At 40.3% G+C, this 25,472-nt stretch overlaps 1 protein-coding gene, 1 long non-coding RNA gene and 1 pseudogene across 5 annotated transcripts in view; 2 read left to right on the top strand and 1 right to left on the bottom strand.

Moving 5' to 3' along the window:
* LOC141421654 (uncharacterized) overlaps nucleotides 1-1,571 on the bottom strand; it is a 107,069-nt gene extending 105,498 nt beyond the window's left edge. For both annotated transcript variants that reach the window (XR_012446314.1, XR_012446315.1), the window contains exon 1: nucleotides 1,270-1,571. This is a non-coding gene — a long non-coding RNA (uncharacterized lncRNA). The remainder of the gene's footprint in view (nucleotides 1-1,269) is intronic.
* A 49-nt stretch (nucleotides 1,572-1,620) lies between these two features.
* The window catches only part of Tcea1 (transcription elongation factor A1), a 70,162-nt gene continuing 46,310 nt past the window's right edge, over nucleotides 1,621-25,472 (top strand). The window contains exons 1-5 of one of the 3 annotated variants that reach the window (XM_074068542.1): nucleotides 1,700-1,759; nucleotides 4,511-4,568; nucleotides 5,137-5,263; nucleotides 5,962-6,106; nucleotides 6,235-6,404. In XM_074068542.1, coding sequence (XP_073924643.1) covers nucleotides 6,369-6,404 — 36 coding nt within the window. In that variant the 5' untranslated portion in view covers nucleotides 1,700-1,759; nucleotides 4,511-4,568; nucleotides 5,137-5,263; nucleotides 5,962-6,106; nucleotides 6,235-6,368. Of the gene's footprint in view, nucleotides 1,760-4,510; nucleotides 4,569-5,136; nucleotides 5,264-5,961; nucleotides 6,107-6,234; nucleotides 6,405-25,472 lie in introns of all 3 variants that reach the window. The other 2 variants (XM_074068543.1, XM_074068541.1) reach the window with 2 other exon arrangements.
* On the top strand, nucleotides 8,104-9,910 carry LOC109687458 (5-taurinomethyluridine-[tRNA] synthase subunit GTPB3, mitochondrial-like; annotated as a pseudogene).

The following is a 25,472-nucleotide window of genomic DNA, read 5'->3' as shown; positions in this document are numbered from 1 at the left end:
TCAGAAGGTGCCTATTGCCTATGATGGGCTAACCAGGGAATGAAGACAATTGGGACATCCTTGAAAGACCATACCAGCTCCAGAATGCCTAATAAGATTGATCCAATGGAGGGAGGGAGGATAAATGAGAATGAAGGAGTGAATTTAAATAAGATATATTGTAAGCACTTTTGTGAATGTCACAATGTATTTAATAAAAAATAATAAGTAAAAAATTGATTGAGGATCCAGCTGTAAGTGAACAGGTCAGATTCTCCTTTTGTCATGGCCTGCCTTCCTCATTTTCTAACAGGAATATTTCCCGACAGTTCTTCCTAATACCCTTTTGTATGCAACCAGGTACCTCAGAATCTCTTTCCAGGGAACCAGTTCTAAGATATCACTTGAATTTTGGTCTGGGATACAAATACTCTGACATCTACCTTAAGATTCCATTCAGAAATTTTGCCAGGCACTGACTACAAATATGCTTGTGCTCTGCCTGCAGTCATTGCCTCCCCCTATTTAAGACTTCTTGATAACCACTGTTCCTCCTTCAGCTGTTGCTTCCACTTTTCTAATGGGTTTTTTTGTGGCCTTCAGCTTGTGGTATTTCACTACTGTAAATTCTTTCAGCAACTGCTGGTTGTCTCATTGATGCCAAAGCAGAACTCAAATGAGCCTGCTTGGCTGCTCAACTCCCAGGCCTTGGCCTCATCTTAGGCTCCCTGTTTTGCTCCTTCCCAACTGCATCAGGTCTATTCAAGTCATTTCTCCAGAAATGCCTTTAGCTGCAGGACCTGGACATGGGCCTCCTGGTCTTTGGCAGCTGTCTCACTTGGATTTTCACTCTCACCTTCTATAAGGTCTGCGGTTGTATCCCCTTTCTCTCCTTTACTATAGAAATGTGCCTCCTTGTATGCAAGTGCCTCATCAAGTCAGACTGGATCTTTTTCTCCTGCAAGAGGAGGGTCAATGGTTCCTTTGCCCTTTTCGTTCTTGGAAATACTGCTGCCACGCTCCTCATCTTTGCTGGGTAACTGTCCTTTATTACTAAAAAAAAAAATCCTTTTTTTGAGTATCCATTATGTTCCAAAGACGATGCAAGTCATGGGGAAAACACTAGATGTAAAAAGAAATGCAGCTTACAACTTACGATATGCCTTCTCCACAGCCTTGCCAGGTAACATGTGGATTTTAAAAAGCATAAAGAAAACATGTCGAGAGAATCCAGGTGACTTGCCCAGGACTTGACCCCTTAGCAAGTGTAACCGAATCTGTAAGACTTACTGAATACTGTGTCAGGTACAAGGGGCTCCAAAATAGGGTGGTGGGGAACGGGGCTGATTTTCGTGGCTCTTTCATCATCTTTGCCGAGTTCCTGAGACCCTGTGTGAGAAGGGCTCCCTCTCGGTATCTCCAGTCCTGGAATCCAAGTGATAAATAACCAGGGCAATGAGGAAGAACGCCAGGGTCAGGGCCGCAACGTACAGAACAGGAGAGCGTTTGGGTTTGGGGAGTGAGGGAAGACAGCAGGCAGTTTTTCCAGTCAGAAGTCAACTGCCGAGGTCCAAGGAAGGGAAGATCTCGCGGTTTTTCGACTCAGTAATGAACAGCTGAGGTCCTAGGGCGAGAAGTTCTCGCGGGTTTTCCTCTGAGCCCTCAACAGCTGAGGTCCACGGGCGCGAAGGTCTCGCGATATTTCCTCTCAGCGCTCACGGGATCTCTGCAGAGCCTCATCTCTGAATTCTCGGAGGTCTCTCCGTGCAGCGTCTGTATGGTAGGTGGGCATGGCTGGGGAAGATGGACCCTCCACAGCTAAGGCTGAGTGCTTGCCTGAGGGCGGTCTTCGGTCTTCATTGTGTTTATGGCTTCTGGGAATGGTGGCATCTTGGAAAACTGCTGGTCGCCACTGTGGTAGGGGCTTGAGACAGGTTGCGGTGGGTAGAAAGCCAGGGCATGGGGAGTGAAGTCTGATGAGGTGGAGAGTCCAGGCTTTGGGGTTGGGGGAGTGTGCCATCAACCCCGCTTCCTTTTTCCACAACACCTTTATCTCTAGCTGGGGTCAGCTAAGACTGTCTTCTGCCGGCCCTCAGTGCAGGTTTGGGAAACTTGACCATGTTGCACTGAAATTGCCTTGCTGATGAAATTACCAGCTTTTAGAAGACTGGATATTAGGAGTCAGTCTAGAGCCAGATCCAGTGCAAGTGTCACTGGGGAAGGTTGAGGTGAGAAGGATCCCCAGTAAAAGTATCCTTGACAACTCCCCAATTACCCACCCATTCCAAGGCTGTTGAATTCAATGAGGAAAACAATTTCAAATAAATTCAAGGACAAGGCTTACAAGGTAAGAAGGCAACAAAGGTTTATTAGTAAGGCACAATAAAACAGAGAGCAGTAAAAGTGAAACAAGATGCATCCCTCGACGTGCAGAGAATGGGAGCTCAGAGGCTCAAATTTTGAGTACCCATTTATACCATCTAAGCTGGAAGTTTCAGTTTAAACTTTTACCTAGAGGTCACCTGCAGACCTTCAATCATTTGCTCAGTTCCTGTTTTGATGTTACCACTCAAACATGGCGATGGTGGGTCTAGGGTGGCCTTCCAAGCAAAGGATCTTGTAACAAAAGTGTCCACTCCTTGTGACCTTGAGCATTCCTTTTTGGTCAAAGAATTACTGAACCAGGACTCACTCAAGGAAATTGTAACTCAATTATCATCTAAAAGAAAAGGGTGTGATGGAAGGAATACATGAGTGTACTTTCTTTGCTACTCTGGTGATTTCTTTTAGTCTTAGTTCCTAACTCTAGCTTATCTTCAGATGTTTTCTGATTTCCATGGCTATCCAGCCTCACAAGCACACATGTTGTTAGTAAAGAGGTGCCAAAGAATTATTTCTTGCATGCCTAACATGCTGTCAGCACTGATGATACAGTGCTTGGTAAAGCTGACAAGTGTCCTGCTGTCATAGACTTAATGACTTAGTGAAGGAGAAAGAAGGAAAACTTGGACATGTACATAGAAGCAAGTAAAGAATTGATCCAGACTAGGGGAGTTCTATTGGATGGGTGATGCAGTTATTTAGCTTTCTCGTCTCTATGATGGAATACCTGACCTAAATATTTTAAGGGGAGGAGAGATTCATTTTGGCTCATGGTTTCAGAGAGTCCATCATGGTGGGGAGAGTGTAGCACAACACAGCAGCTCACACCATGACAGCTAGGAAGTAGAGAGAGAGAATACTTGAGCTGACCATCTTTTTTCCTTTTTCCACCTTTTATTCCATTCCACACCCAGTCTTTGGGGTGATGTTGATGCATCCCACATTCAGGGAAACTATGTGTTTATTTAACACAATGAATAAATGATGTTTCCTGTGTAGTGGTAGAGAGAGGGGCAGAAGGAACCAGCCATGGTGAAGCAAAATTTTTGCAGCCTGACTGCTTCTACCCAGAGGAATAGAACAACATGTATCTTGACTGACTGGTATTATGTCTTTTGTTGTTGTTGTTTATATTGTTTCTAGATTTTTGACAATAATTACATAAACATATTGCTGATACTAAAGTGTATTAACTAATAAAAAAGTTACAGATATTATAAAATAATATAATAGACTCCCACCTTCCTATCAACCAGATTTAACAGCTATTAGAATTTTGCAATATTTGCTTCAGAACTTTTTGATAGAAATAAATATAACTAAAGCTCTGCTTTCTTCTCCATTCTTTCTCCCTCCCTCAGCAAAAGAAAATATTATGAATTAGTATGTCATGCTCATGGGGTGTGTAAGATTAAAAAACATTTACATGATTTAAAATGTACAAAAATACCATGCCATATTCATCTTTTTTGGCAGTTAGCTGTTTATCATGTTCACATATGTAGCTCTATGTTTATATAATAGGCAGCTAATGAGTTCATTAGTATGCATTCCAACAGGAATAAATCAGTTTAGTTTCTCCTTCTACTCAGGGGTAAGTAAGCTGTTTACTCTCTTAAGATGCTTACAGATACTAATTTAAGAAAAATTTATACTTACTGTCTTACGTAAATGAGGACACATTCCACTCCAAAAACGTTTAGAAACAAAACTTCTGAAAGTATTTTGCATATATAATTTTACTGGGAACTGATGATTGTTCTATAAAATGGTTCTGTCAGTTTGTACTCACTAACATTGCATGTTAATTTCTCATTTCTCCCCATCCTTTCCTAAACATGGTGCTAACTTGCACATAAACTATTGCATTATTGTGATTTTAATTTACATGTTCTCAGTATTAGTGAAGTTATTGAATACTTGGGTTTATATTGGTGTGATTTATATGCTCATATTTTTTGCTCATTTTTATATTAATCTATAGGATTCTTACTAAATACATGTAAGAAATATTGTTATATTCTATATATAGTCTTCAGTTTGTGGCAGGTTATGGTAACCTGTCATTCAAACATTTTTAATTTTATTAAGTCAAATTGGTTCATATTACCTTGTATACTTTATAATTTGTATGTAATATTGATTAAAGTCTACAGAACCAGGAAAAGATTACCAAGATTGAAAAATCAGATTGCCACATACCAGAGGTATGTTTTTCCTGGTAAATGTAATTTAATCATTTGAAAATAAGATAGTAATATAAGTTATTTCTAAGTTGTTGTAAGGACTAAATTATATAGAACAAGTCAAATGCTGAAAACATTTTCTGGAGCACAGTAATTTCAATGAGTGTTAGTTGTATTTATAGTTGCTATGATTAGTAGTAAAATAGTATCAGTACTATTATCATTAAAGAAATACTCCTTCATAAGAAGGATTAAAGAAATTATTCATTTGTAAGTTCAATTTTGCTTTTCACATTTGGGTATTTAATTTACCAGAATTCTCTTGAGACATGAAATGAAGGAGAAAACAATTTTTTCATTTGTCACAGCCAAGACTACTGAATTGTCCACCAGTTACCTACATATATGGTTTGTAAATGAAATGTCCCCCACAGGCTCATTGTTGAAGGCTTGGTCCTAAGCTGGTGATGCAACTTTGGGAAGTTTCAGAAACTTTAGGATCAGGGGCCTATGTTAAGGAAGTGGGTCAATGCATGTGTCCTTGGGGGCTGAATCTTCTCCCAAGCTTCTCTGTCTTTCTGCTTCCTAGGTGCCATGAAGTGAAAAGCCTCCTCTTCTACATGCCCCAACCACCATTTTGTTTTACATAACCTAATATCCAAAGTGATGAAGATAGCTAGCTGATCATGAACTGAAACTTCTGAAACTGAACCCAAGTAAATCCTTCCTCCTTTAAGCTGCTTCTCTCAGATATTTGTAGTAGCAACAAGACCCTGGCTGACATAGCCATTGATGTGTAATAACACCGTTGTTATATTTCATATTCTCAAATGTACTGATTATTCTATTTTAGTAGTCTCTATCTCTGTGTAAATTCTACCTGGATTTACTACTATAGATTTTTTCAGTAATTATTACCTTCAAAAATTCCTATTACTCTTCAAAACTTCTTAAAGATAAAAGAGTGGATGTCTCAGAGTCCCCCAGGTCTAGGAAGGGTTAGGGAGGGTCAAGAAAGGACTAGTGAAGAGACTGGAAGTTACAAGGCATTTAAATACAAACTATTGCTTTGGGATAGGGAATAAAGCAGGTAGACTAAGTTGGAAGGGATTCTGAAGGAGGACAGTTTAGTCTACCAACCACAAAACTCAGGATGGAAGGAGAAATAACAAGGGAGTAGAGAATGTATAATTTTTATTTTTTATGTTTGGAATATAGCAGTATTGGGGCAGCAGTGAGGGAGCAGGACAGTGGGGAGAAGCATATGACAAGGCCACTTATAGCAGAGGATGGCGCCTCCCTGGTTTGGAAGGCTAGGAAGCAGGCAGAGACTGGTTGTTACTTCAGGTCACTAGCTGGGCCCATTTTCCTTCCACAATCTGATCTGCTCTCCTCTGAATTCACTGTGTCTCAGTTTCTTTCCCTGGATGGAATGAGGGATAGCAGCACCCTCCACTGCCAAGAGATGAATTCTGAGCACTTACCAAAGGCAATTATGGACATGAAATACCTCTCACCATGGGACTAGATAACCAGGGCACTGGAGTGGTGCTAAAGAGGTGAGGCTTAGAGGAACCACAGCTTCTGAGTACAAGTTTCCCTCTGCCTCCCAGCTGGACAGTGCCTCAAGCCAAGGAGTTGAGAATCTCTTTCCTGTCTATACTCACCACTGACCTCTTGTCTACAGGGAAGAGTCCTGCAGCAAAATGATCCATCTCAGTACAGCAACAGTTACAGTAGAAACTACTGAACTCCAAGCTGAGAGCAGATCTGAGAAGCTTGTTCTTCCTGAGAACATGTCACTCCTGCTTGGACCAGACCATGGAAGGAGGAAAGATGCATGACTACCCTCAGAAGGTGATGTTGGCAAGTTTTAGCATCTGACTCCTATTTCCATAGTGAGAAAATGAGATAAGGGGCTTCAGAGGAATGGGCAGGGGCTCCCAAGATTTCAACTCATCTCCCACGAGCAGCTTTGTGAACCCCAAGCCTCTCCTCTCTGACCCACTTCCTCATCCTTCTTTCTACTCTAGTCTTGGAAAACAAGACACAGTGACCATCAACATTCACTTTCCTTGGTGGAAGGAGAGGAATGGAAAGTGAAGATATGTCCAGGGTCAAAAGCCTCCTCATATTGGACAGGGTGAGGGTATTATGCAATAGGTACCTGATAACTTCCTTCTACAGTCTAGAGAGCTGGAGCATCAAACTTCCTGACACTTAAAATATTGACCCTTTATTGCCTCCAAATAAAGTCTTTTGCAAGCGGAGCAAGTTCTCTTATGAATAGAAATTTTTTAAAGACTTTTTTGTGTTTTAATTTTTTAACTGTAAGGAAAAGAAAAATATTTAACACATATTTTGCACTGATCGCATGCCAAGAATCTGTACATTCTATTAAAATTTTCACATGATAGTCTTGATTATATGAACTCAGATTGTTTAGAATATACTAAGAGGAAAAATGACTTTCGGTTTTAAAGGTCTTTCTTTTGAAAAGCACCTTAAAGAATATTATGCTTTGTCATATTATAATAATATAAAGGGTTATACTCTACCTTTATTCCCAAACTTATCCTAGGAAACCAGTCATCTACTGAAAAATACTACACCCTATATATTTTCAACATTTCAGCTAATTTAATCTGAATATGATTTCTATTTCTTGATTAATAGTCAGAAATAATGATGTACTAGTTTTGATTTAAAAACCAGAATTAGCTAATTAATAATATGCATATGTTTATAATCTCAGGCACATGTATTTTACACTTAGAATAGTAACATAATCTTTGTGTGCTTAAATAAGTAGGAGGTGCACGATAAGGACTCTGATGAGTTATGGATGTATTTCAGGAGCTTTACAAGTACAGTTTATATTGTCATGAGTTGTGAACTTCAGCTGGTCTGGGCTGCACAGGACTGATTGGGCCGGGCTACTTGTTCCTTTGGGATAGCTGTGCATTGTCTAGTATCTTTGCTGAGCTCAGCTAAATTTGATCATGTCTGTAGTATATACTAAACCTAAGAAATTAGGAATTTTACTTGTTTAACTTACCAATTATTTTTAAGCTTGTTTTCTAAAGTTTATCAATTTTTAGTAATATTTGTGGGGTTTTTTGTTCTAAGAAATGTTTGCTGGAACTCAATCAGGCAGATTCACAGCAAGTTGCAAATCCATGTGTAAATCCCTGGGTGCCTAAGCCCAAATGGGCCTCCTGAGGGAAGGGGAAGACTCTACAAAAGGGGTATCACCATGTGGGCGGCTGCTTGACCCAAACCCACTCTTTAGGTTTGGGGGGCCCAATTCCTTATTTACAGACCCACTGTTTGAGTTCTTCCAAGCGCAAATCTGCCTATTCCCTTGCTGCAGAGTACATATTTGGGTCACCTGATCTTAGTCATCTTCTGGCCTCAGAATCTCCAGTCTGTTCCTCCCCCAGCCACAGAAACCCCACTCCTGAAATCTCCCTGCCATAGAACACTCCCTCCATCTCCACTCAGAGAGAGCCTCCCAGCTGCGCTGACTTGCCTTCTCTCCTGTCCCAAACTGTGCATGGACCAGAGCAGTGGTGCCCCAACCCTGGGTTCTGGGACCACCACTTTCACACTAAGTTCAGGCCAAGGCCGGTGGGAATCACGGTGATCAAGACCAGGGACCCTTCCAGCTGTCATTCTGTCCCAGGCCCTGAGACTGTTCTGGCACCATCGGCCTGCATTTGTTCAAGAACCCCAGCTCTAGGAGCCCCTGGAGCATGTGCTTATGATCTGGTTCCCCGGTCCCAAAGCTGCTCTTTTGAGGTCTGATTGAAGTTCTAGGTGCATTGAGATCCAGCTGAGGTGAGCAGCATCCTGTAGGCTCTGGACAGCAGCATTCAAGGCTGCATCAGAAGTGGGAGAGTTCATCAGGCCAGATTCAGCCCAAGGGAAGCTGACCCTGACTGAGGTGGAGGGACTGGTGGATCTGATCCGCAAGGAAACTGAAGTATAGCCGGGACAAGCCCTAAAGAAGCTGAACCTGGAGCTGGCCCCTGTGGAGGACTATATCGACTTCAGGAAGGATGACAACCTGGAGGAGGATGTCCTGGAACAAGCAGACCATGAAGTGCGGGCACTGGAGGTGGCACTGGGCACACATGTAACAGATGCCAGTCAAGGGCAGAGGTGCACCTACTGGTCGATGGACCTCTTATTGCAGGCAAGAGCAGTCTTGTGAACATGCTCAGCTGGAAACCCATGTTCATCGTGTCCCCTGAGCCTGGAACCACCTGTGATGGTTGGAGACCCACATGTACCTGACCAGGTTCCCAGCATTGCTCAGCTACAGCACAGGTTTGCAGGAGGCCCTGGGACCCATGGAGCAGGAGGGCATGTGGTGCTCCCTTGAGAGGTTAGAGCTGACCTCATTGCAGAATTGCTGGACACCTCTGACCTGGCTTCTTCCTCTAGTTGCAACTGCTGGACACCACCACCACCACCACCACCACCCACCCACACACATACACATCCAGAAGCCTGGAGTCCCAGTGGTGGCAGCAGCACCTCCTGCTGGTGCTGAACAAATCAAATCTGCTGCTCTCAAGGGCCCTGGCCCCAGTCCTGCTGTGCCACCCCACGTGCGGCTGTGGTGCCTGACTGGAGAGGGGCTAGATGCCATCTTGGAAGCCCTAAAGACAGAGCTGGCTGCCAGGACAGAGCTGTGCATTGGTTGTGCCGGGACCAATGCACAAGTCCGAGGCTGTCGACACTTGGCAAGGCAGCTGTATCACCAACAGGACTGTCTGGACCACAGTGGACAAAGGGTCCTCCTGGCCCTGGGTCATGGCTTAACAGGAGCATTTCCAGAACTTTCCTTCATATTTGCATACTTGCAGCTGTATCTATCAACCAAATACATGGGGTTTTTGTTTTTTTGGGGTGGGGAGTATTTGGTGCTTGGGATCAAACCCAGGGCTTCTTGCATTCAAGCCTTGGTCTCTGCTTTGCCAATGGGCCACATCCCAAGCCCTGCAAATGGGTGTTTTGCATATAAATTTTGTTGTTTATTGACCTACAAAAAAAAAAGAAGAAATCTTTGCTTACCCTGAGGTTCTGAGAATTTTCTTATGTATTTTATCTGAAAATTAATAATTTTATATAAAACAATAAAATTTATGAGCTGTTTTGCATGAATTTTTGTGGGTGGTGTGAAGTAAAGGTCAAAGTTTTGTTTTTTTTATATGGGTGTGTTACTACCATCTGCTTAAAATACTTCACTATTGAATTTTCTCAGCACCTTTGATAAAAAAATCAATTTAACATGTACCTAAAATTATAGTAAAATCTGTATATCAGTTGTGGATAATATTGAGTCTTTGATTTAATGAATGTAGTTATATGTCCCATTTATTTAGGTCTTGTGGAATTTCCCTTAGCAATGTTTTGTAGATCCCAAATGCTATGATAAGAATAAGTTTGTGGCCCATGCCCGAATTTAGATGTTGAAACCTAATCCCGCATAAGATAATATCAAGACATGAAGCCTTATGGGAAGTGACAAAATCGTGAAGGTGGAGCTGTCATGAATAGGGTTAATGCCCTTATTATGAAACAGACCCCAGAGAGCTAGCTACTATATGGACACAGATACAAAGTCAACATTCAAGAAATTAATTGCACTTCTTTATACTACTGATAATTATAAAATAGAATTGGAAAAACTAGCATTTACAGTAACCTCCAGCACTGTGAGAAGTAAATTGTTGTTTATAAGTTACCCAATTTATGACATTTTTATTACTGCAGCCTGAAGAGAATAAGGAACCAGGCTTATCAAATCTATCCCTTGAATGTTTTATGATTTGGATGCTATTGTAGATAACAATCAATTCTATTTTACAGTTACTACTAATATAAAGAAGTACAATTAATTTATTGAATTTTGACTTTGTATCTGTGACCATGCTAGGTTCAACTGTTTGTAAATAATAATTGGTAAGTTTCATAAAATTTTTATGAACAAGTTTATCATGAGCATGCTGAATTAAAAAGTTTTACTTTTTGCAATATGAACTCCCTCTTCATCTCTCTCACCTTCAGTATATCTGTCTATCATGTATCTGTCATCTTTCATCTATCTTTTTGGACTGGGCAGGATCGTCAACACAAAATAGATGGAATCAGAGTGAGTAGAGTAGAAGATACTACCTTGTTATTGATCTTAGGGGGGAAACTTTCTGTCCTTCACCATTTAATTGGTGTCTGGTGTAAACTTGCCACTAGATTAAGGCTGTTTCCTTCTAAATGCAGTTTCCTAAGACTTTTAAATATGAGCAATAGGTAGGTATTTTAAGATGTTTTTATTCACACTGTGTTACTGGTTTTTGTTGTTGTTGTGCTGGGTAGGGTACATTATATCATTTACAAAGGTTCTTACATTCTATCAAATATATCATACTTAAATTCACCTCCTTTGTTGCTGTCTTTCATCCCTCCCCTAATTCCTGGAACAGTTTCAACAGATATCATTTTTGCATTTACATACATGTGTATACATTATTTGCACCATATTCATTCTCCTGTCCCTAACCGTGCTACCTCTTCCTTCTTACCAGTTACTCTCCCCTGCAGAGACCTCCTCCTCCCTGGCAGAACCTGTTCTGCTTTCCTGTTCTTTGGATTTTGTAGAAGAAGAAACATAAAAGATAAAGAGAAACAGTGTTTTAGCTGGTTTGGCATAGAGATAGCTACACAGGGAGTTTCCTTGTGTTGTTTCCATGTATAAATGCCTTTCAACACCAATTGGTTCCTCTCTACCAGTCTTCTTCACTCTTTCGTAGTCCACTCTCCATGGTGGCCCCGGTCAGTATAAGATTTCTATATTCAGTTGCTATACTGTGAGCACATCAACCACATTCAAGTTTTTGGTTTCCTTCCCTTGTCCTATGCATCTTTAGGAAAATGATTTGTGATACGTTTTCATCAGCAGGAGGAATTTATATGTTTGTTTCTGAGTTTAAAAATTTTTTTAAAAATTCATTTGATTATTTCTCAGTATCAGTAGTGTCAATTTTATGCCTCCAGATTGAATTCAGTTGTCACACCTAGAAATCATAGTGGCCTCTTTTAATTTTTGATTGCTGGGGATGTTAGACTATGAATATTTTGATATTTATGGAAAATAGGGTATTTTACGATGTATTGTATTCTCCTTTTTAAAACTCTCTCATTTCTCTCCTTCCTTCTCAATTATAGGAAGACTACCACTTATGTGTGGTAAAAATTCTATTTATTTCAGAAAATGCTCAGTAAAATATGAAAGTTAACTTCCTCCACTCACTTTCACAATTCTACTGCTAAGTGATCTTAAAAATTGTATTTCACAGGTATTGACAATATTTCCTTTGTATGTTGCCTTTGCTGTCATACAAAATTTGTTTTTTAGTAAAACATATCCATTTTTGTTTCTTTTTCTTTCTCTCTCTTTTTTTTTGTCAGTAATGGGGTTTGAGCTCAAGGCTTCATACCTGCTAGGCAGACACTATACTGCTTGAGCCACTTCTAGCCCTGGTTTGGTTTTGTGAGACAGGATCCTACTGTGTATCCCAGCCTGACCTCAAACTCAAAATCTTCCTCCATTCATCCCCTGAATACTGAAATTTCAGGTGTGCACCATCACATCTGGCTCCATCTTTCCCTTTATGGCTTCTGAGGTAGAATTATACTTAGGACAATCTTCCCTACCTCAAGATTATGAAATAATATATCCATTTTATTCTCTTTGTTTCCCTTTCTCGGGGGGTCAGGGAGGGCATTGGGATTGGGTTTTTAACTCAGGGTTTCACACTTGCAAAGCAGGCTCTCTACTACTTAAGCCACACCTTTAGTCCATTTTGCTCTGGTTACTTTGGAGATGGGGTCTGGTGAACCATTTGCTAGGGTTGGCCTTGAATCTTGATCTTCCCAATCTCAGTCTCCCAAGTAGCCAGGATTACAGGCATGAGCCACCAAAGCCTGACTTCATTTATTAACTTTTACTTTTTTCAATTTATATCTTTAATATATCTAGAATTTTATTTGGATACTTTCCTCCTCTTCCTCTTCCTTTTCTTCCTCCTTTTTGTTTTGAGATGATTGATGAAAGTAACTTACCATTTTTCTTATATAATAAACTAGCCATTTGTCCTATTTTATTTATTTTACCTTCCTTTGAAAATATAAAACTCTCTCCTTTAAGCTTGAACAAAGGAGAACAAACTTTTATATTGTCATTGTATCACTTCCTCTGTGTTTTGATCTTTGAAAAGATGTGCAGTATCTTAGTGGTGTTGACACAGCTCCTGTGAACATTGTCATACAAGAATTTATGTCATATCCAATCTACTTTCCATTTGAAGTAGAATGCTCTGCTGATTAATTTAGAAGTGCTTAGGATGGTTGAGTAGAGCTTTTGATGGGATATTTGTGGACAACTGAATTTTTGTAAAATCTAAAATGGCACATTTTTGGTTATAGGAAAATTTTTTTGATTGTTGTCCACTTGAAAGACAACAAAATAGACTGTTCTGGAATTAATTTTTTAAGCTCACCATAACATTGAAGCTACACAAAGAATATGTGTTTTAATAAAGTTTTAGCTACATTCCAATTTCTAGACTCATGCCCATAGACTGAGTGATAATGGGAAAGCAGCTTGTGTCTCAGCTCTGTTCATGGTCTTGTGGAGAAGCCATTTGCCCTTAACCATATATAAGTCAAAGAAGTAAAGGAGTGCTGTAGTCAGCTAAAACTTATTGAAAACCAGTTCATAATAAAAATCACTTTTTTATTCCTCTTCCACTTTTCTCCACCCTCAAGTACACATACTTCCTTATAAGCTTCTGATAGAAATGGTATATGATAAAAGAATGTCTCAAGAATGGCCAGGAATCATGACACAAGCCTGTAATCCCAACTATGTGGGAGGCAGAGGTAGGAAGATCATGGTCTGAGGCCAATCCTAGGCAACAGTGGGAGATCCTATCTGAAAACAAAACTAAAGCAAAAAGGGCTAGAGGCATGGCTACAATGGCAGAGCACTTTCCAAACAACTTCAAAACCTCCTTACAGCTGGGTGTCAGTGGCTCATGCCTGAAATCAGGAAGGTCACAGTTCAAGGTCAGCCTGGGCAAATAGTTGGAGAGACCCCCATCTCCAAAAGAACCAGAGCAAAATGGACTAGAGGTGTGACTCAAGCAGTAGAGCACTTGTACTCCTTGTGACTCCCTGAGTTCAAACGCAGTCCCACCAAAAAAAAGAAAAAAAAATTTTTTTTTCAGAGACCAGGGATCCAGGAAATCTATAGTCTTAGTAAATACTATCAAAAGGAAGTGAATAGCTCAAAAATTAACCACTGCTGATTGCAACTTATCTTCAACCAAAATTCAGGGCTAATAAGTTACAAGTTTAAGGGGCATGATATTGTCAAAAATGTGGAATTCATTAATGTTTAAAAGCACCAAGTCCCTTAACTACTGACTTTGTTCATGGTTAAAAGCACCAAGTCTCCCAACTACAGTGTTTCAGTTTGGTCTCTATGTGCGTATATTTATTATTTATTGGCAACCAACCATGTACTGTTTAGACTCTTAGGTTCTGCTTCCTCATCCATAAAAATAGGTTTGATAAAGGAAAATTTCTGAGATGTCCTGAAATTAATTACAAGGGTTGAGGGCTAGGGAAGAGATAAAGGAAGAGAATCAATACAACTGCAGGGGAAATTAACAAAAGACTGCTTAAGTTAAAACCTTGACTTACACCCCATTAGGGCAGACCACCAAGACCACCTTGTCCTGTTTATGTATAAACATTCTGACTGTTAACACCAACCCATTCAGAAGCAATGCACGGCCCTCTGAGCCCATAGCTTTTCCACCTGCTTTGTGTCGCTCAGTTCCCTTTATCCACAACCAACATAAACACTTTGTCTCCTTCCCCAGACTTTTGTCATAAAAATGGTCTGAGTCCTAGCCAGGTGTTGGTGGATCATGCCTCTCATCCTAGGAAGACAGGTCAGGATATCAAGGTTTGAGACCTGCTAGGCAATTAGCTCCAGAGACAAATACCCAATACAAATCTGGGCTGACAGAGTGGCTCAGGTCTAGGGTGCCTGCCTAGCAAGTCTGAAGCCCTGAGGTCAAGCACCTCTGGTTATTTCCTGAGGAGAGACTTCTGAACTCTCATGACAATAGCTTGGACCTCGGTACATGCTGCCTAAGTACTTCCCAGAAAGTTCCTGCTATTTATATTTCTTCCAGCTGTACTGCAGCATTTTGATGGGTGAAAGTGCTATACATTCTCCTCTTCAATTGCATGGCTTTGTTTAATAAGTCTGAGTTCTTGACAAATCTTTTTCTATAAGAATCCACTTGTGTATTTTAATTTAAAATATACCTTGCTGACATTTTAATGTTACCAGTTTGTAAGAGTTAACTATCAAGGGTTAAATACATTACCATTTGTATTTATGCAGCTTCTCGTAATTAGTGTGTTCTTTTACATATTACAATTTGTCTCTAATGTAATTGTGCATTTCAGTTAAGTGCAAAGTTTTACTGGAGGGTAATTTTAAATATCTGCTACTGTTTAAAAAATTTTTAATAGATGCTACTATGACCTTTTGATCTTTGCTAGGTAATCCCCTTAAATGGCTATTTTGCTGGATACTTGCTCCAGATGATAGTGTATCTTCTAAAAAATCCTATCTAGACCTACCTTTGTATCTTAAACACAGACATTTCTCTCCTTTGTAACTTTCTTTTCTTTTGGAGACATGATCTGGCTAACTTTGCCAAAACTGTCCTCAAACTTTCAATCTTCCTGCCTCCACCTCCAGAGTAGCTGGAATTACAGGCATGCTCCAACATGGTCAGCATGATGTGTCACTTCTTGACAAACTATTGTGTGATTTTTCCCAGGGAGACATGAAAGATATATCTGTGGCCAAACTGGGATGACACCAAGAGCCCAAAGGAATGATCCTTATTAAGTCCAGCTTGATGAAATAAATGACTTTAATAGGGGTTTCTTATGGGACAATGGATGGTTATGGAGAGCTAGATGTACCTGAAGTCACCAACATCATGTCTACCAAGCTCCTAATTTATACAGCTCTAGTTTATGGTAGAATTGATACAAAACTGGACTTAGATCACTACCTAGTATTAAAGCAGCAGAGGTTACTAGGCTCAGCAGTTTCACTGGTACATCATATCCATTAGAGCAAAATAACGGTAGTGACTTCCCTACTGGGGCCAGTAACTTTCCCAGCCACAGGTTTCTGTCCCGGCTTTCAGAACCACATATGGGTCCCTCCCATGGAGCAAGTCTATGATCCAATTGGAATGGGTTGATTGCACCAGTGGGTACATCCTGCAGGGCTTGTTGATAGTGTAGCACATGGGGCCCATAGCCAAGTGAGACCCCTGGGGACAGTTCTCGCCTGGCAGCCTGCATACTGCCCTAAGCACTACAAATGCTAGCCAGCAGGAAGGAAGGTTCCAGTCCGGTACCAGCTTGATTTCTCTGTGTGCTGCAAGCCGAGCCTGCTGTGTCAATAGCAATAAGAGCTTACTGTCCAGTTCAGGCATGCAGCCAACTGCATGGGCAATATCATGTGTCATATGGCGGAGCTTGGGAGACTCCCTGGCCAGCAACTCCTAGGGAGGAAGCCCACCCCCTCACTAGGTTATCATTTAAAAACCTGGTGGCTTGGGTGCCTTTGTTAAACTCTTCAGCTGTTGTTTTTATTTTTTTTTCATTTTGCTTACCATATTATTATTGGACTGAGGGTACATTGTGACATTTGCAAAAGTGCTCCCAGTATATCTTATTTAAATTCACCACCTCCACCATTCTCCTTTATCCTCCCTCCCCCTATTCCTGGAATAGTATCAACAGGTCTCATTTTTCCATTTTCATATCTGAGTACGTAATATTTCCACCACATTCACCCTCCCTCATGCTTTCCTTATACCCCACAAGTACTGAACCCCAGACAGGACCTGGTAAGCTATTGGGTTTTTTTGTTTGTTTTTTGTTTTTCCAATACTGTGGTTTTGAACTCGGGGCCTACACCTTCAGTTATTCTATCAGTCCTTTTTTTGTGATAGGTTTTTTCAAGATAGGGTCTCTCCAACTATTTGCCCTGGATGGCTTTGAACCACCATCCTCCTGATCTCTGCCTCCTTAGTAGCTAGGATTAAATTAGTAGAACAACCTGCTGCAGGATGGAGTTACTCTGGCTGGGATCCAGAAGACTAGTCTCACTACACACACATATCTCATCGAGTTCTGCCTGCTAGTACACAAGTCTCTCCAGGCTGAAGGATGTGTTGTCCTTTAATGCGATCACAATATATTAGCAGGCTTTCTCTCACAGGTGTGATAATCAGTTACATTTCAAGGAGTAGTTATTTGCTGAGGATTTCAGGCACAGTATTTGGCAAGCAGAAAATAAGTCTTTTAGGTAGACATGGTTTTTTTTTGACACTCTGAGATAACAGTCTACTGAGGAAAATTAGCAACCTGTAGGCTACTTTTAATTAAGTTACTTTTGATTTAGAATTTTCCAGATATAATATGATATTCTGTTGATTTCTGGATCTGTAGGATAGGGTATAAATCTTTTAAGTATAAACAATTAACACCCTTAAAAACTTAAACAGTAGGAAATTTATTTCCAATTTCACCTCATTATGGGCAGAGAAGACACTTCGTATATCAATTCTTATTAAAATTGTTGATACTCATTTTATAGCTAACCCTAAAGTTTCTCCTGAAAGATATCCCAAGAACACTTGTGAAGAATGCCAGTTTTGTTGTTGTTGAATGCTTTGTAGATTGCCTTATAGATGAATCTATTCATCTTTCCATGCTTCTTTATTCTGCTTCATCTTCTGTATCATTTTGTATCTGATGTTGGAGGAGACATATTGCATCCCAACATTTTATTGCTAAATTTGTATTTCTCCGTTTAGATCTGTTAGTATTTTAAAAATGTATATGGGGCTGTGTTTTTGGGTAAATGTTTGTTTATATTTGCTATGTATTCTTTTTTTAAGGCAGTACTAGGGTTTGAACTCAAGGCCTCATGCTTGCTAAGATGCCATTCAACCACTTGAGCCACTCTGCCAGCCATTGTTATGTATTCTTGATGGACTAGCACTGTAACCATGATAAGATGATTTTCATTATCTCTGTCTTCTGTGTTGTAAAGTATATTCTTCTGAAATTAACATAGCCCTTCAACTCCCTTTTATCTTTTTGATGTTATGTCCTGGCTCTCGTGTTATTTACAATATACTTGTGTCATTAGATACAACATGTTTCTCTTTTAGTCATGTAATAGGGCAAGGCTTTAGATTGCTTTTGCTAATCTTTCTTTTAATTGTAATGTACAAAAACTATATATATAGTGCATTAGTGATCTTAGATTTATGTTAGTTCACTATTTGATTTCTATATGCCTTGCATCATTTTGCTTATTATTTTCCTTCACTACTGTTTCCTGTATTATATTAGGCAACTATTTTCTGGAGTGACACCAAGAAAATGGTGTACTAGACATCTCCAAGCTCTAAAAATCAAGCAATAACTTTTAGAACTAACTTTTTCAGAACCTAGAGCACATATAAGTGCTTATAGAAACCATACAAATCAAGAGAAAGATATCTTGAAAATTTAAATAATATTTTGTGACAATTTATCTGTCTGTCCCTTATATTCTCCCCAGCTTAAAAGCATCATTAGAAGATGTCTTCTAAGTGTGAGACCCTGGTCACATATTCTAGAGAGAGCAAAGTACAACTTACAAATTACTGTGTATGTCTCTTCTAACCTATTTGAGGGCTGGAAGAATGACTGACAAAGGCACATTTCTATTTGGCCTACATCAGAACTCACCCAAACTCAAACTGGTGGATACTGTTTAAAATTATTTAGCCCATCTCCACCAAAAATGTCTGATATAAATGAGTATAATTGAGAATGCATAGGATTCCTAAGGTTCAGGTGGAGGAACTCAAACATTTTATTTTCATTCAGTAGACTAGAAAAAAGAAAGATTGAAAAAGCCTGACTCGATTCCCAATCAGACCGAAAGCTGTTTCTGAGTTTTTAAGTTGTCCTTTCCATTAAAAAGGGAGTAAGAAATTTCAGTCAGAAGCAGTCCCCTCAGCCTTTCAGGAAGTTGGATGATGGAGGTTAGTGTGGGAGCACTGGGAAGAATTCACTGACAGATGTACCTACTGGGCTTTTCAAAGACAGCCTGGGACAGAAGGCCATATCCAGATGCAGGGGACAGTCCTGGCCTATCTCCCTTTGATGTTGGTTTTGTGGTATGGGGAGATAAACTCAGAGTATTGCACAAAAAAATTATCTTTCAGGCTTAGAAAGTCACCTATATCAAAAACTCTAATCTATTAATATATTTTCTACACATTAGGTTTTTCTTCTCAAATATTGTTAGGAAGAAAAGTTCGATTTATATTAGCTACTCAAATCTTGCAGTTTACGTAAAAATATAAGCTTTGTAAATGATCAGTCGTGTAGGCATTCTACATGTAGGCTAATTTGTGTCTTTCAGACAGAAATATTTTTTCTTGGTGATAGATTCACATCACATATACATCTCATTATACCCCTTTCATCACCATGATGGTTGGCTCTAGCATTTTGGATGATTAGTGAAAAGAAAAGAGAAAACTGAATTTTATCAAGTTTTCATCTTTAATAAAATATTCCTATTTCTTACATTTGGTTCTATTTTCTACCTTCTGATCTGCCCTTACCTAGACTGCAAAGTCTGCATGTTTTTGTGACCCCATTTAAAGATGGGTCTAATCTTACTAAAGATAAAAGGGTGACTGGGAAGGAGTGGCAGGGACAGTGGTGGTAGGGACTGGGGTGGGGCAGAGCCCTGGCCCCACTTTAAGCAAGGATGATGGTCACTTCACCATTTTCATCACCCTGGTTAAAAAAAAGGGGAGGCAGAGGCTGTCCAGTTCTGCACCATCTTGCTGGTTCTGGATGCTACAACTCAGGTGCAGATTCCGCTGCATTTGGAGCAGTGAAGCCGCTCCACCCTCTCCACGCTGCATTTGACCAGTGAGGCTGACATCTTCAAACTTCCATTCATCACAAGCTACTTTAACGTTCATCCTGGGGAACTGGAGAACATCATTGTAAGTGAAATTAGCCAGGTTCAAAAAGCCAAAGGCCTCATGTTTTCTCTCTCATATGTGGAAAATAGACCCAAGGCAAACACAAGCAATATTATGAAAAACAGGTCCTGCTTAGGGGAGGGCAGTAAGAGAAGAAGGAAGTTAAGGTAAATGTGGTTGATGTAGTTTCTATACAAGAGTGAATATAGAATTTTGAAACCTGTTGAAATCACCATAAGAAAGGGACTAAGGTAGAAAGAGAAAAATAGAGGGGATGAGCCAATTTGTGTTATAATACACATATACACAGAAATGTGACAATGAAACTCCCTGCATAGATATCTTAAACAAACAAAAATGTCTTTTTTCAAACAGAGAACAGGAAGGTAAAACAGGTCTTTTCTGGGGGGTTGGTACCAGTGGGAGGGGGAGGTAATAAGAAGGGTGTATGAGAGTAAATATGGTGGAAATATTACGTACTCACATGAAAATGGAAAAAGGAGACCTGTTGAAACTATTCCACAAATGGGGGAGGGGGTAAGGATAATGATGGAGGGGTGAATTTAACTTTGTAGGAACTTTCGTAAATATCACAATGAGCGCCCACTACACCAATAATATGGTAAAAGAAAGAAACAAAGAAAAGAAAGACTAATACAATTTCAAAACAAGAAACCGTTCCTCCTGGGGGCCCTGGGGCTGAGGTGGGCTCAGCAGCACAGTTGTGGGTGGCTACCAGGAACTTGCCTTGCCACTTTCTGCGCTGGTCCTCAAGATGGAGCTTCAGATCCTGAAGATCCCACATTATCTCCATCTTGTCTCTGGCCAGCCTGCTGATGGTCTCCACCTTCTCGTCTTCAATCTCCTTCAGCACTGCCCTCTGGGATTCATAGAGAGCAATGCACTCTTCAATGGCGCCCATCCTTCTGGAGAGCTGTGTGTAGAGGTGTAGGCCTCCTTCAGGCTCCCTGTCTTCTGCCATGACCTCCAGGGAGCAGCTCTCAGCAGACACACTGCTGTCTGGCTCTGGGAGCTTGGGGCCTCCTGCTGGTAGGACAGGCTCTGGTCTCCCTCCTCCTGCAGGCCGGGAGCCTCCTGGCTATTCAGCAGCATGAAAGTCTTGAGCTCAGCCAGGTTTTCCTGCAGCTGGCCCAGCTTGTTGGCCAGCTCCTGCTTAACATTCTGCTCTGCCTGCAGTTTCATGTTGTCATCCTGCAGCTGGGTCAGCTGCTCTTTGAGCACTGGGTTCGGGTCCCTCAGGGTCTCCTGGCTTACTGTATGGTCCTTCATGCTCTTCAGCTTGTTGCCAGAAGAAGCAGATGCAAGGGGATGCTAGGCATCAGGGAATGTGAAAGTTGGCCTAAATGATCCCATGCCATTGGTGGGTGAGTAAGATGAAGGAAAAAGGCTTGTGAGGGTTGGGCAGGGTCACCATGAAAGCAGGTGCAGCCCCTGCCCCAACCTCACCCACCCACTGAGGGTGGGGGTAGGGCCAGCTCTTCCTGGGCGCTTATGTGCAGCTTTCAAGACAGTGGTTCATGGGCTCCTTCACAGAGCCCCCAGTTCTAGCTACCTGGGGGACCTAAGAGGCCACTCTCTGGTCATTGCCTTGGACCCTCCTACACTGCAGACCCCTGACCCAGGGGCCTTGGATCTCAGGCCTCAGGAGGTGGATGACAATGGTCAGCAGGGGACAGTGTATCACTTTACAGTCCCTTTCCTGACTCCTCACAGCTGTGTCTCATGCTTCCATGATGTGATTTAGAAATCACATCCAGGGTATCCCCCATCCAGTCCTCTACACAGGCCCTTTTCCACTACCACCACCCCCACCATGTCCCTGAGGGTCTCTGATCACATTAGAATGTCTGACCCCACCCAGCTGGATCCAGTACTGGTCTTCTACTTCCCAGGTACTGCTCTTCCCACCCCTCAAAGATACTCCTCTCCACTCAGAGTGGCTCTTGGTCCAATCACCCGTTTTCCTTGGATTCTTTTCCAGGACCAAACCAGGACTGCACCAAAGTTGCAATGGGGCCTTCTGATCTTCTGTGAGTACATTGGTGTCCCTCCCCATACCTCCTCTCCATCCCCAGAACAGCCTGCCCACCTCAGCTCTTTAAGGTCTTTCCCCAGCAGACCTGATCTAAGAAACTCCAGGACATTTCTCATTCCTTCCCCTTCCATCCTCTTCCCTTCCTTCTGGCCTTCATTCTTCAAGAAGTGCTGTTATGTTCTGGAGATGCCACCTTCTCAGAGGTCTTTACCCTTCTCCTCCTCCAGCCATCTCTGTATAGTTTCCCCCTCTTCATCTCTAATTTTAGGAATTTGGGTCTTCTCCCTCTTTCTTTTAGCTACTTTGGCTAAGGGTTTGTCAATCTTGTTTATCTTTTCAAAGAACCACCTCTTTGTTTCGTTAATTCTTTGTGTGTTTTTTAGTCTCCTTTTCATTAGTTTCTTTATTATTTCTTTCCACCGACTAACCTTAGGTTTGGCATGTTCTTGTTTATGTTGTTATTTATTGGATTTTCTATTTCCTTTTTTTTATTTAGATGACACCTTAAAATAAATTTTATTTGTTCATATAAAAATGGTATATGTTTCTGGAGAACCATGTGATGTTTTGATATATGTGTCTATCTGAAGTGCTCAAATTTGAGTAATCAAAAATATCTCCTCAAACATTTATCATTTCTTTGTGATGAAAACTTTCAAAATCATATTTTTAGGCTCTGTGAAGTATACAGCACATTATTGTTATCTCTAGTCACTCTAACTGTACAATATAACATCAGAGTATCTTTCTCATATCTAACTGTATTGTGGTTTCCCTTATCTGAACCCCCTCTATTTTCCCTCCTTAGTATCTAGTGAGTACTATTCTACTTTACACATCTATGAAATGAATTGTTTTAGTTTCCACATAGAAGTGAGAACATGTAGTATTTGTCTTTCTGTGTCTAACATTTCTTTTTTTGTTTTAGTGGGACTGGGTTGGAACTCAGGGCTTTGTGCTTGCAAAGCAGGTGCTGTACCTCTTAAGCCAAACCTCCAGTCAATTTTGCTCTGTTTCTTTTGGAGATGGGATTTTGGGAAGTGCTGCCCAGGCTGATCTCAAACTGTGGTTCTCCTGATCTCAGTCTCCCAAGTAGCTAGGTCTACAAGAGTAGGTCACCAGTACCCAGCTGTAACATTTCTTTTAGCATGAAGTCCTCCCATCTTAGCCCTTTTGCCACAAATGACAAGATTTCATTGTTATGACTGAATAATATTTCATTGTTTGTGTATGTGTGTGTATATATCACATTTTCTTTACCCATCCATCTGCTAATGGAAACTTCCACTGACCCTGTGTCTTACCTATTGTGAGTAGTGCTAAAATGAACATAGGAGCATCAAAGATATCTCTTTGATTGCCTATTCCAATATTCTCCTACTAGTTTCATAATGTCGAGTCTTGCATTAAATGCTTTGACCCAATTTTTTTCTGCATCATCTGAAATGAGTGCATGGGATTTTCTTTTTGCTTATTAACAGAATCAATTAGGATATTGATTTTTTTTCAGTGGTACTGGGATTAGAACTCAGGACCCCATGCTTGCTAGGTAGATGCTCTACCACTTGAGTCACTCTACCAGCCCTTTTTTGTGTTGGGTAGTTTCAGGATAGGAACTTCCAAACCATTTGCCCAGGTTTTGCTTTGAATGGCAATCCTCCTTATCTCTGCCTCCCAAGTAGCTAGAATTATATGCATGAGCTACTAGCACCTGGCTAAGCATATTGATTTTTAAATTTTGGTTGAGTCTTATATTCCCAGGACTGCTCTCCCTAGGTTAAGATATATTATCTTTCTATATTTTGATAAATTTGATTTGTTAAGTCTTGAGAACTTTCTCATGCACATTCATGAAGGAGATTGGTCTACTCTTTCTTTGAAATTTCTTAACCTGTCATTGGATTTGTTTATTTAAAACAAGAATGTTTAGTATGGATCTTGACTGAGATTAAAGGGGCTACTATAATCACTGGATAAGATAAAATTTAAAAATCATCAGTTTTAGTATATAAATATATTTAATATATTCCAAACCTTCACAATTTAGTAATGAAAATTTATTTTAGTATTTCTGCTATCTATGTGTTTGTTGAAATTGGAATATTTATTCAACTGAGAATAACATTTCACCTGTTCAGCTGATAAATAAATGAGAGCTCAGTAAATTTACAAACTAATAGAATTTTAATTTAAGGATAAAAGAGATCTTATCCCAGATGCATTTATATTTTCTATATATAGAACACCAAAACTCACTCTGTGGAAATGTAAGGCATCTTTTAAAAAGTGTATTTTTATATAGTACTACCCCTTTTTCTTTTCTTACCAACTTTTCTACAAAGTAACGCCAAAATATGGGAAATTTTTGGTTGTGTAATTAGTTCAAAGCAATTTCAAATTTAAATAAGGAAGTTCATTGTGTCAGGATGTTTCACAGCAAAACCATTATATAACAGGAAAAGACAATGAACATGTGTTACTTGGAATGGTTTCTGAATGTCAATGATTTAGCTGGGTGGTTTGGTCTCATCACATCTGATGAAGTTGCAGTTAAGCCATTGGCCAAGGGTGTTGTCATATCTAATAGCTTATTTGGGGCTGTAGGTGTGCTCATGTGACTATTACTGGAATCTTTGTTTGCCTGCATATAGACCTCTCCTGGCTTATCTCCCTTTGTTTTGGAGCTAAACACAAGCTTGCAAAAACAAAGAAGACTCCAGTGTTGGGAGATTTTGACTTGACAAGATTTCCTGCTTTCTCTCATTTTGTCATTGTGCTCTGTTCTTTGTTGCAAAGCTCCTCTCCATTGAAACCATCTAAGTACTCCTCACTCACTTTTCAGAGAGGTGCTTTCCAGAATCACCCAGTGACCTGTCCACCAGGCACAGACTCCTGAGTGTGACAGAAAGGTATTCTAACCTTACTGCATTAGCACTCTAAACTTGAATCTCCAACCAAGTCTGAAGTAACTGACTAAAGCCAATGGTACTAGCTGCTGAAGGGTTTAGATCCTGCAGGATGGGTGAGAAACATCTGCCTTCGCAAACAGGTTAATTGTCTTGAATGGAAAAAAAAAAAAGGGCAAAACAAACCTAAAAACGAAAAAACAAACAAGTGAAAGAACAACTTATTTTCCAGGTTGTATAACATTTCAGTTCCATATCACAGTTAAAATGGACCTGAAAAAGAAACACCCACTGAGGAATTTGCAAATCAAGGAAGGCAGCAAGAAGCTGAAAGTCAAGGTTGACATCACCTTATATGGCACAGAGTGCTACATATCACAGACACTCATTTCTCCCATGCAGACATAACGTTCAGGAGAATATTAAGCATTTCTACAGCTGCTTCATCCTTTGTGACAAAAATGGCAAACACATGACTTGATCATCAGGGACTGGCTTAGCTATGAGGGAGAATCTTCTCAAAAGATGCATATTGTTGAGATGCCCCTAGGTTTCCCACACCCTTCCTGACAGAGGATCTTAGAATCTTCATATCTAATAGTATGTTAATATGGTAATCTTCATGGAGACCACAAGATGTATCAGAAAACTCTTTTAACAGAATTATGTATATTTAATGATAGTCTCTGCTAATAGAAATCCATTTCATAGGACACTAGGCTGATGCTATTAAGATGTATAAACTATTCAGCCAGCTATTGATGTCTTGGGAACAAGAAGCAGT

Source organism: Castor canadensis, chromosome 3 (genome assembly GCF_047511655.1).
Source record: "Castor canadensis chromosome 3, mCasCan1.hap1v2, whole genome shotgun sequence".
NCBI classification, from domain to species: domain Eukaryota; kingdom Metazoa; phylum Chordata; class Mammalia; order Rodentia; family Castoridae; genus Castor; species Castor canadensis.
The sequence above is the reverse complement of the archived record's forward strand: the minus strand, read 5'-3'. Positions and strand labels throughout refer to the sequence as shown.